Source organism: Mobula birostris, chromosome 16 (assembly GCF_030028105.1).
Source record: "Mobula birostris isolate sMobBir1 chromosome 16, sMobBir1.hap1, whole genome shotgun sequence".
Taxonomy (NCBI): Eukaryota; Metazoa; Chordata; class Chondrichthyes; order Myliobatiformes; family Myliobatidae; genus Mobula; species Mobula birostris.
In genome coordinates, this window is record NC_092385.1 from 24,038,213 (window position 1) to 24,050,642 (window position 12,430).

General features: G+C 42.5%; 1 protein-coding gene across 1 annotated transcript in view; it reads left to right on the forward strand.

Moving 5' to 3' along the window:
- The window catches only part of ccdc66 (coiled-coil domain containing 66), a 70,253-nt gene that overhangs the window by 14,775 nt on the left and 43,048 nt on the right, over positions 1–12,430 (forward strand). Inside the window, exon 5 of the mRNA XM_072280413.1 lies at positions 10,444–10,639. Coding sequence (XP_072136514.1) covers positions 10,444–10,639 — 196 coding nt within the window. The remainder of the gene's footprint in view (positions 1–10,443; positions 10,640–12,430) is intronic.

Here is a 12,430-nt window from a genome sequence, read left to right on the forward strand (position 1 = left end):
AGGTGCTTGGAAATTGCTACCAAGGATGAACCAAACTTGACATCATTTTCTGATCTCAATCCGATAGAAAATTTATAGGCAGAACTGAAAAAACGTGTGCGAGTAAGGAAGCCTACAAACCTGACTCAGTTACACCAGTTCTGTCTGGAGGAATGGAACAAAATTCCAGCAACTTACTGTGAGAAGCTTGTGGAAGGCTAACCAAAATGTTTGACCCAAGTTAAACAATTTAAAGGCAACGCTACCAAATACTAACAAAGTGTATGTAAACTTCTGACCCACTGGGAAAGTGATGAAAGAAATAAAAGCTGAAATAAATCATTCTCTCTACTATTATTCTGACATTTCACATTCTTAAAATAGTGATCCTAACTGACCTAAGACAGGGAATGTTTTCTAGGATTAAATGTCAGGAATTGTGAAAAACTGAGTTTAAATGTATTTGTCTAAGGTGTATGTAAACTTCTGACTTCAACTGTATACCTAGCAATTGAATCTTCCTAACTAACCTCCCGTGTGGGACCTTGTCAAAGGCCGTACTGAAGTCCATGTAGACAACATCCACTGCCTTCCCTTCATCCACTTTCCTGGTAACCTCATCAAAAAACTCTGATAGATTTGTTAAACATGACCTACCACACACAAAGCCATGTTGACTCTCCCTAATAAGTCCCTGTGTATCCAAATACTTGTAGATCCTATCTCTTAGTACTTCTTCCAATAATTTACCTTCTACCGACATCAAAGTTACCGGCCTATAATTTCCCGGATTACTTTTAGAGCCTTTTTTAAACATCGGACCAACATGAGCTATCCTCCAATCCTCCGGCACCTCACCCATAGATACTGACATTTTAAATGTATCTGCCAGGGCCCCTGCAATTTCAATACAAGTCTCTTTCAAGGTCCGAGGGAATACCCTGTCAGGTCCTGGGGATTTATCTACTCTGATTTGCCTCAAGATAGCAAGCACCTCCTCCTCTTCAATCTGTATAGGTTCCATGACCTCACTACTTGTTTGCCTTATTCCCATTGACTCCATGCCAGTTTCCTTGGTAAATACAGACGCAAAAAAACCATTTAAGATCTCCCCCATTTCTTTTGGTTCCATACATAGCCGACCACTCTGATCTTCAAGAGGACCAATTTTATCCCTTACTATCCTTTTGCTCTTAATATACCTGTAGAAGCTCTTTGGATTATCCCTCACCTTGACTGCCAAAGCAACCTCATGTCTTCTTTTAGCCCTACTGATTTCTTAAGTTTTTTTTTGCACTTTTTATACTCCTCAAGCACCTTATTTGCTCCCTGTTTCCTATACATGTCATACATCTCTTTTCTTCTTCATCAGAGTTCCAATATCCCTTGAGAACCAAGGTTCCTTATTCTTATCACTTTGCCTTTAATCCTGACAGGAACATATGAACTCTGCACTCTCAAAATTTCTCCTTTGAAAGCCTCCCACACTACCAATCACATCCTTGCCAGAGAACATTCTCCCTACTTGTCCCAGTTACCTGTGTTTAATCTGTAACCCTCTACGTCTTTCCCTCCACATATCTATCCAGATGTTTGACCACTCCCTCAGGCAGTTCATTCAGGTACTCATTACCTTCTGTGTAAAGAAGTTACTTCAAGCTCCCATTTAAATCTCTCCCCTCTTGTATCTGTGCCCTTTAGTTTTGGAATCACAACCCTGGGGAAAAGACAATGACCATTCATTCACCTTATCCATACCCCTCATGATTTTATAACCTTCTATAGGATCACCTCTCATTCTCTTGTGCCCCAAAGGAATAAAGATACAACATGGTCAACCTCTCAAGCTCAAGCTCTATAGCCCTAGCAGCATCCTTGTAAATCTCTAATGCATCTTTACAGCTTGGCAATTTCTTTCCTCTAAGAGGGAAACTACACGATCTCTACACAATACTGCAAATGTTTAACTGCAACGTAGTACCCTTACTCTTAAACTCCATGCCCTGACTGATGAAGGCCAGCATACTAAATGCCTTCTTCACTACTGTGTAGAGATTGTGGAGGCATTAGTAGTGATCTTTCAAGAATCACAAAATTCTGGAATGGTTCTGGGGAACTTCAAAATTGCAAACGTCACTCCACTCTTTAAGAAGGGACAGAGATAGGAAATTATAGGCCAATTAACCTGACTTCAGTGGTGGGGAAGGTGTTGGAGTCCATTGTTAAGGATGAGATTTCGGGGTACTTGGAGGTACATGATTAAAATAGGCCAAAGTCAGCATAGTTACCTTAAGCGGAAATCTTGCCTGACAAACCTGTTGGAATTCTTTGAGGAAATAACAGGCAGGATAGACAAAGGATTTTAAGAAGGCCTTTGACAAAGTACTGTACATGAGGCTGCTAAACAAGATAAGAGCCTGTTGTATTACAGGAAAGATACTAGCATGGATAAAAGATTGGTTGACTGGCAGAAGGTAAAGCATGGGAAGACAAGTGACCTTTTCTGGTTAGCTGCCGGTAACTAGTGCTGTTCTGTAGCTGTCTGTTTTGGGACCGCTTTTTATGTTATATATCAATGATTTCGATGATGGAATTGATGACTTTGTGGCCTAGTTTGCAGATAATTCAAAGATACATTGAAGAGTAGGTAGTGTTGAAGAAGCGGAGTTTACAGAAGAACTTAGACAGATTGGGAAAATGGGCAGACAAGCAGCAGATGGAATGTAGTATAGGAGGGTTAATGGTCATGCACTTTGGTAGAAGAAATAAAGGCGTAGACTATTTTCTAAATGGAGAAAATTTTAAAAAATCAGAGGTTCAAAGGGACTTGAGAGTCCTTGTACTGTTTCGCTAAAGGTTAATTTGAAGGTTGCTTCAATGGTAAGGAAGGCAAATGCAAGGTTAGCATTCATTTTGAGAGGACTAGAATATAACAGCAAGAATATAATGCTGAGGCTTTATAAGGCATTGATCAGACCACACTTGGAGTATTGTGAGCAGTTTTGGGCCCCTTATCTGAGGAAGGATGTGCTGGCATCGCAGAGGGTCCAGAGGAGGTTCATGAGAATGATTCAGGAAATAAAAAGGTTTAATGTATGAGGAGCATTTAATGGCTCTGGCCCTGTACTCACTGAATGAGCTAGGGTGGATCTCATTAAATCCTATAGAATGTTGAAAGGCCTAGATGGAATGGATGTGGAGAGAATGCTTCCTATGGTGGGTGAGTCTATGACCAGAGGGCACAGCCTCAGGATAAAGGGACGTCCCTTTAGTGCAGATGAGGAGGAATTTCTTTAGTCAGAGGATAGTGGATCTGTGGAATTCATTGCCGGAGACAGCAGTGGAGCCCAAGTCACTGGGTATATTTAACGCGGAGCTTTATAGGAGAGCACTCCAACTGGTTGCATCACTGTCTAGGATGGAGGGGCCACTGCACAGAATCAGAAAGCTGCTAAACATTGTAAACTTAGACATTAGTCTCCCCAGCATTGAGGACATTTTCAAAAGATGATGCCTCAAAAAGGCGGCATCCATCATTCAGGGCACAGTCAGTCAGAACATGCCCTCTTCTCACTGCTACCATCAAGGACAAGGTATTGTACAGGAGCCTGAAGACACTCACTGAATGTTTAAGGAATAGCTTCTTCCCCTCTGCCATCAGATTGTTGAATGGACAATGAATCCATGAACACTACCTCACTTTTTTTCCCCTTTCATTTAGCACTGCTAATTTTTATATATATTTATTCCAATGCATATATTTTTATTATTGTGTGGCATTGTACAGCTGCCACAAAACAACAAATTCACAACATATGCCAGTAATATTAAATCTGATTGTTGATTAGTAAAGGCATCAAAGGTTGTGCCATCCAGATCATTTACATAAATTATGAATAACAGACCCCCTGAAGCACCCACTTCTTCACAGGCCTTCAGTTGGAGAATCAGCTTTTAACTATCACCCATTGTTTTCTGTCATTGTACCTGTTCCAAATCTCCCTCACTAGCTTCTTCTGAATCCCATGCAACTTAATCTTCTATATCAGCCTGCCATGTGGGATCTCGTCAAAGTCCATATGGGTGAGATCCACTGCCCTATCTCTATCTTGGTTATCTCTTTGAAAAACTGTGAAAGATTTATCAGACATGACCTCCCAAGCACAAAACCTTGCTAACTATTCCTCATCAGGTCTTGACTCTCCAAGTGATGGTAAGTCTTGTTCCCCTGAATTCCCTCCAGTAACGTCCCCACTATAAATGAAGTCAGGCTCACCGATCTGTAGCTTCCTAGCCTGTCCCTCTTGAACAACAGAATAACATTAGCAACCCTCCAGTCCAGTCTTCTGAAACTTCACCAGTGGCTAACAATGAAGTAAATATCTCCGCAAGAGCCTCTGCGATTTCTTCCCTGCCTTCCTGAAGGTCAAGGGGTGTACCTGTTCAGGCTAGGGATTTGACCAACTTAATACAATTCAAGGCTGCAGGTACCTCCTTCCTCATCATATGAATATACTGCAAGCCTGTACTGCTTATTACTTTGTAATCATGACTATAAATCATTACTTTGGTGTCCTCAGTAAACAGCAAGGAGAAATAGACTCTGCACATAGGCAACCCTGATGATCTTCAAGAGGACCTAGTCTCTCCCTGGTCACCCTTTTAACTGTTAATATAACTGAAGAACCTTTTGGAATTATCTTTAACCCTGCCTGCCAAATCCATCCAATACATTCATGTTGTTCTCCTGATTTCTCTCTTAAATCTTCTTTTAAACTTTTATACTTGTCAAAGGATTCATTTGTACCCAGCTGCCTAAAAATGCTTCCTCCTTTTTCCGACTAGAACCTCAATATCTCTCCTCAGTCAGCATCCCCTGAACTTGGTATGTCTACCCTTCACCTGAACAAGAATATACTGCTCCTTAACTCTTGATATGACCCTTTTACAAGCCTCCCACTTGCCAACTATTCCTTTGTCTTTAAATGACGGTGTCCTGACGACCCCAGCTAGATCCTACCTGATGCCCTCAAAGTTGGCCCTGACCTTGTTCAGGATTTTATCCTGTAGAGCTGTTTTGTCTTTTGCCGTTACTATTTTAAAGCTATTAGAATTGTCACTGGACCCTAAGTTCTCACCAATGCCCCTTCAGATACTTATCCTGCATCATTCCCTAAGAGGGGGTCCAGTATTGCTCCTTCCCCAGTAGGTGTCTCTATATATTGTGTGAAGAAATTCCCTTGAATAATTCAACACAAATTCCATCCACCCAGATCCTTTGCACACTGGGTGACCCAGTCAATAACAGGAAAATTGAAGTCTCCCACTAGCACTACCCTACCATTCTCTCAACTTTGTGCAATTTCTAGATACATTTGTTCCTCAAGATGGTGCTACTATTGGAGGTCTATAACATATCCCTCTCAAGGTGATCATCCTCTTCTTATTTCTAAGTTCTACCAAAACGGGCTCATTAGATGATCCCTCAAGAACATCCTGTGTCATACTATTTAGAGAGAGTGCAGAAGAGATTTATGAGGATGTCATCTAGTTTGGAGGGGATGCCTTATGAGAATAAATTGAGTGAATTTGGTCTTTTCTCCTTGGAGCGGTGGAGGATGAGAGGTGACCTGATAGAAATGTATAAGATGATGAGAGGCATTGATCGTGTGGATAGCCAGAGGCTTTTTCCTCAGGGCTGAAATAGCTAACATGAAGGGGTGTAGTTTTAAGGTGCTTGGAAGTAGGTACAAGGGGGCTATCAGAGATTTTTTCACACAGAGTGGTAGGTGCGTAGAATGCACTGCCAACGACGGTGATAGAGGCGGCTATAGTAGGGTCTTTTAAGATACTTATAGGTACATGGAGCTTAGAAAAATAGAGGACTTTGCGGTAGGGAAATCCTAGGCGGTTTCTAGAGTGGGTTACAGAGTCGGCACAACATTGTAGGCCAAAGGGCCGGTACTGTGCTGTAGATTTCTATGTTATGTCTTCCCTTATCAGAGTGGAAACACCTTCTGTTTCTCTGTTGTGCCTAAAGCTTTGGTATTCTGGAACATTCCTACCCTTTCTTAGCCATATTTCTGCTATGGCTACAATAGCTCAGTCCCTAGAGCAGGGGTTCCCAACCTGTTATATGCCAGAGATGCCTACCACTAACCAAGGGATTCATGGACAACAGATTGGGAACCCCTGCCCTAGAGGCAATCTAGCCCTCAGTTCATTTGCTTACCTGTTAAGCTATGTACATTGAAATAGATGCAATTTTTAAGCTGTGGTCCTACCAGTCCTTGTACTGTAAATATAGCTGTCCTAATTCTAGGCTTACACACTTTGATTGCTGTTCACTGACTTGGCTCTCTCAAGACCCACCGCATTGCTAATCTTGTTTAAATCGTCCCTGGTTGCAGAAGCAATAGGATATTGATCCCCCTCTTGTTCAAGTGCACCCCATCCCTCTTATACAGACTGCCTCTGCCAGATGAGATTCCAGTGATCCAAGAACCTAAATCCCTACCCCTTACATGAGCTCTTGAGTGATTCATTCATCTGACCAAACTTACTATTTCTGCACTGGCATGTGGCATCAGGAATAACCCAGAGATCACTACCTTGAGGTCCTGCATTTTAATGTCTCATCTAATTCTTTATACTCATTTTGTAGGAGCTCATCCCATGTACTGTCTCTGTCATTTGTACCAATGTGTAAAATGACCCCTAGCACTCGCTCTCCGTCTTGAGAATTTTCTACAGTCACTTCAAGGTATTCATGACCCTGATACCTGGGGAAACAGCACACCATCCTGGCATCTCTTCTGCGGCCACTGTGTCCCATCTGTCTCCTCTAACTGTCGAGTCTCCTCTCATTAATGCTCCCTAACTTGCTCAGCCTCAGAGTCAATAATGGTGCCACTGACCTGCCTGATGTAGGTCAGTGCTCTGGTAATGGCATAGATAAAGTGTATAGTAAGAATCATTTTCCTATAGTAGTATTACAGTAGTGGGAGGGCATAGGTTTAGGGTAGGAGGAAGGAATTTTAAAGGGGATCTGAGGGGGAAATTTCTTTTTCATGGTAATTTGTTGATATCTGGACTTCGCTGCCAGAGTAAGAATAATTGTTGTATTTAAGAGACATTTAAATAAGCACTTAAAAATAGCCTATGATAATGCGGGCAAATGGGATTGGTATAAATGGGCAACAAGCACAAAAGATATAAGATTATTAAGGGATTGGACACGCTAGAGGCAGGAAACATGTTCCTGATGTTGGGGGAGTCCAGAACCAGAGGCCACAGTTTAAGAATAAGGGGTAGACCATTTAGAACGGAGTTGAGGAAAAACTTTTTCACACAGAGGGTTGTGGATCTGTGGAATGCTCTGCCTCAGAAGGCAGTGGAGGCCAATTCTCTGGATTATTTCAAGAAAGGGTTAGATAAAGATAGTGGAGTCAAGGGATATGGGGAGAAGGCAAGAACAGGGTACTAATTGTGGATGATCAGCCATGATCACAGTGAATGGCGGTGCTGGCTCGAAAGGTCGAATGGCCTACTCCTGCACCTATTGTCTATTGAAAGAATCCTCGTACTTAGATTGTTCCAATACAAAATATTTTGAAATCAGTGCTATAAATTGGGTTAATAGTATTGTATAGTAATAAAGTGTATTATGCTTGAACAAGGGAGACTACAACAGGATGAGGGAGGAGTTGGCTAATGTGGATTGGGAGCACAGGCTATTTGGTAGGACACTTGAGGAACAGTGGAATACTTTCGAAGAGATTTTTCACAGTGCTCAACAAAAGTATTTTCCAGTCAAAAGTAAGGACAGTAAGTGTGGGGAGAGCCAGCCTTGGATAACTAAGGCATTAAAAGATAGTATCAAATTAAAAGCTCATGTGTACAAGGTCACAAAGAGTAGTGGGAGACTGGAGGATTGGGAAAACTTTAAAAAACAAAGGAGAACAACTAAACAAGAAATAAGGGAGTGTGAAAGTAAATTAGCACAAAATATCAAAACAGACAGCAAAAGTTTTTATAAATATATAAAGCGGAAGAGGGTGGCTAAAGTCAACTTAGGTCCCCTGGAAGACGAGAAGGGGAAATTGATATTGGGTGATAAGGAAATGGCTGTGGCATTGAACGGCTATTTCTTGTTAGTCTTCACGGTGGAGGCCACATCTAATATGCCAAAGAAGGATGTTATGGACGAAATGGCAGGTGAGGACCTGGATAAAATCATTGTCACTAAAGAGATAGTGATGAGCAAACTAGAGGGCCTGAAGGTAGATAAGTCCCCTAGTCCTGATGGGATGCATCGCAGGGTGCTGATGGAATTGGCGGAGGTTATAGTAGACGCGTTGGTAACCATTTATCAAAACTCTAGACTCTGGGCAGGTCCTGGTGGATTGGAAGATGGCAAATGTCACGCCACTTTTTTAAAAAGGATGTAGGCAAAAGACAGGCAACTATAGGCCAATTAGCTTAACGTCTGTAGTCGGGAAAATGCTTGAAGCTGTCAGTAAGGAAGAAATACCAAAATATTTAGAAAGGAGTGGTTCCATTAGACAGATGCGGCATGGATTCAGAAAGGGCAGGTCTTGTCTGACGAACTTACTGGAGTTCTTTGAGGACATAATGAGTGCAGTGGATAGAGGGGAACGGGTGGATGTCGTATACTTGGATTTCCAGAAGGTATTTGATAAGATGCCGCACAGGAGACTTATAAATAAGATACGATGCATGGAGTCAGAGGAAGTGTATTGGCATGGATAGTGGATTGGTTAACCGATACAAGGCAGAGAGTTGGTATAAATGGGTGTTTTTCCAGTTAGCAGTCAGTGGTGAGTGGGGTGCCGCAGGGGTCAGTGTATACCATTTACATTGATGATTTGGAAGAGGGGATTGAGTGTAGCGTAGCAAACTTTGCTGATGACACTAAACTGAGTGGAAAAGCAAATTGTACAGAGGATGTGGAGAGTCTGCAGAGGGATATAGGTAAGTTAAGTGAATGGGCCAAGGTCTGGCAGATGGAATACAATGTTGGTAAATGCGAGATCATCCACTTTGGAAGGAATAATAGAAGAGAAGATTATTATTTAAATGGTGAAAGATTGCAGCATGCTGTTGTGCAGAGGGACTTAGGAGTGCTTGCTCATGAATCGCAAAAAGTTGGCCTGCAGGTACAACAGGTTATTAAGAAAGCAAACAGAATGTTGGCCTTCATTGCTAGAGGGATTGCATTCAAGAGCAGGGAGGTCATGCTGCAACTATACAAGGTACTGGTGATTGTGCAGTTCTGGTCTCCATACTTGAGGAAGGATATACCAGCTTTGGAGGCCATGCAGAGGAGGTTCACCAGGTCGATTCCAGGGATGAAGGGGTTAACCTATGAGGAGAGATTGAGTCGCCTGGGACTATACTGTCTGGAGTTCAGAAGAATGAGAGGGGATCTTATAGAAACGTACAAAATTTTGAAAGGCATAGATAAGATAGAGCCGGCTGGTGGCACAATGACATCAGCGCCGGACTCCAGAGCAAAGGTTTCCAAGTTCGAATCCAGTTGGGCCGCTCCCGGGCACACTTTCCATCTGTGCCGGGTTGAGTGTCAAACTCGCAACTCGGCCTCATTTTAAAAAAAAAACAAACTGCGCTGTGAGAAGGATGTGGGGGACCATTCACAGAATCTTTCCTCCAAGGCAACCACTTGAAAAAGTGGTCGCCGAGGCTCTGACAGAGTATGACACACAAAAAAAAGATAAGATAGAAGTAGGAAAGTTATTTCCATTGGTAGGTGAGACTAGAACTAGGGGACATTGCCTCAAGATTCAGGGTAGAAGATTTACGACAGAGATGAAGAGAAACTGTTTTTCCCAGAGAGTGGTGAATCTGTGGAATTCTCTGCCCAGGGAAGCAGTTGAGGCTTCCTCATTAAAAATATTTAAGAAACAGTTAGATAGATTTTTACATAGTGAGAGAATTAAGGGTTATGGGGAAAAGGCAGGTAAATGGAGCTGAGTTTACGGACAGATCAGCCATGATCTTATTGAATAGTGGGTCAGGCTTGATGGGCCGGATGGCCTACTCCTGCTCCTATTTCTTATGTTCTTATGAAAGTGAATATCGGCATTTAATTTTTGACCAAATAGAATATGATCACATTTATTTTCAACTAATTTGTTCAGTTAAAGAATCTTTCACAACAGAGATAATAAATGTTTTGCTTTAAATAGACCATAGGACATGGGAGCAGAACTAAACCATTCAGCCCATCGAGTCTGCTCCACCATTCCATCATGTCTGATCCCGGACCCCACTCAGCCCTATACACCTGCCTTCTCGCCATAACCTTTGATGCCCTGACCATCAGGAATATATACCCATGGTCTTGGCCTCCACAGCTGTCATTGGCAGAGCATTCCATGGATAAATGATGTTAAATAAGTTAGTTTTATTTTTCTTCTATAGGTAATGGAATTAAGGAAGCTAAAGCCTCAGATAAGGAGCTTAAAAAGGGGGATAATTCAGCCTTGCTGAATGGAGTTGGTTCCAACAATACTGAAGTGTCAGAGAATAGTTCATGTCAAGAACCACAAGCAACTACGACAGCTGGAGCAAATGTCGACCAAGCAGACATTGTACAGACTGAAAATACAGGTAATAAGTAAGTATCTGAAACAAAGCAAAAATAAATGCCTTTGTATATTAGCAGAAACCCAAGCTTATCTATACCACAGTAAGTTGCACCATTCTGCTCGTGCAGTGGTTGATGATGGTAAAAGTTCTGGAAACGCTTAACAGGTCAACCAGCATTTGTCTATAGAGAAACAAAATTCTGTTTCAGGTTTAAATCCTTCATTGATCTAGATTAGATAGCCAGTACAGTTAAGATTACCATTAGAGTAAAATACATGGAATTCTGTTGTAACGGAAAGCTGGTGCTAGAAAAACTTGCTTGTGTGAGGAATCTCAGAATACGTTGAAACCTCACAATGTGATAATTTGCTGTTATGTTATTGATCCTACATTCTAAACATTCAGGGGAATATAGCCCCATACTTTAAAAGAAAATGTAAGCTCAGGCTGTGCTGCATTGCTTGCAACTTGGTGGTAAATCTCTGCGCTTCCTGCAGTTGAATCAGGAGCGTGATGTGAAGCCCTGCATTTTATTTAACTGTAATTACGGTCCTGCCCTCTGCTGGTGCTTCTGCAGCAGTGAATTTCTCTTTGGTTAGCAATAGGCTATTTGTGCGAGTTTGTATTGGGCAGGCTTGCATGAGCAGGTCAATCTATACAACTTGCATCACTGTGTCAGTATAGCAACACTTTCGCCACTTTTTTTTCTAAATTTTTTGTGTAATTTTGTATCGTTTGCTGTGTGACCTGATCCAGTATGTCTATGACATCTTGCCAAGCCCAGCGAACCTCTACTGCTGGAGCAAGGCCATAACACCAGCATGCTCCCTGTGCTGAGGGGACATAAGAGCACATCATCATCAGCTGCTGCCCAAAAGCCCTGGGGGAGGGCCATTATTGTTGGCGCCATGACCAGGTGCTGAAGACAGTGGCTGACACCTTGTACACAGCCATTGTCCAGGTGAAACTCTGTCGCCCAGCAAAGCAAGCAATTATTTTTATCAAGGCAAGGGAGAACCACAATCCAAGGAGCATGCCCGCCTCCTAGGAACAGCAAAGGAATGGCAATTGCAAGTCGACCTAGGGAAACGGCTCAGGTTCCGTGGGCACATCTCCTCAACAATGCTTAGGCCAGACAGAGTGCTGCTGTCGGAGTCGTCGAGACAGGTGGTCATGTTGGAGCTGATCATTCTGTGGGAAGACTGGATGGAGGACGCCCATGAAAGGAAAAAGACAAAGTACCAAAACTTGGTGGAGGAGTGCTGCAGCAAGGGGTGGCGGCTCACTGCATGCCCAAAGCAGTGGACTGCAGAGGGTTTGCTGGTCAATCCCTCTGCTGAGCTTACAGCCAGATGGGCATCTCAGGACCCTGGAAGAGGAAAGCTATCAGGAACACCATAGAGGCAGCAGAGCGAGCCTCAAGATGGCTGTGGTTCAGGAGGAGTGATCTGTGGCAGAGTCTGTGATCAACCCTGACTAGGTCGCCCAGGCGAGGGTGTCTGATGTTGAAAGTCCTGATACACCCCGTGACCCCGGATTACATCACTGCTGATGTGTCTGATGTATCACAAGGTGCATCATTCTATCATGGCCATTTTCTTTTGTTCTAATTTTTTGTGTAATATTGTATAGTTTGTTTTCCTTGTGAATGTTTTATATGTGATGTTATGTGTTTACGATTTTGCTGCAACTAAGTTTTACATTGCTCCTGTGCATACATTTATTCCTACATATGATAATAAACACAACTTTGACTTATCAACACTAATGATTGGTGGTCAGGGCTGTGCCCTACTAGCAAGTTTACTGCAAGTTGCCA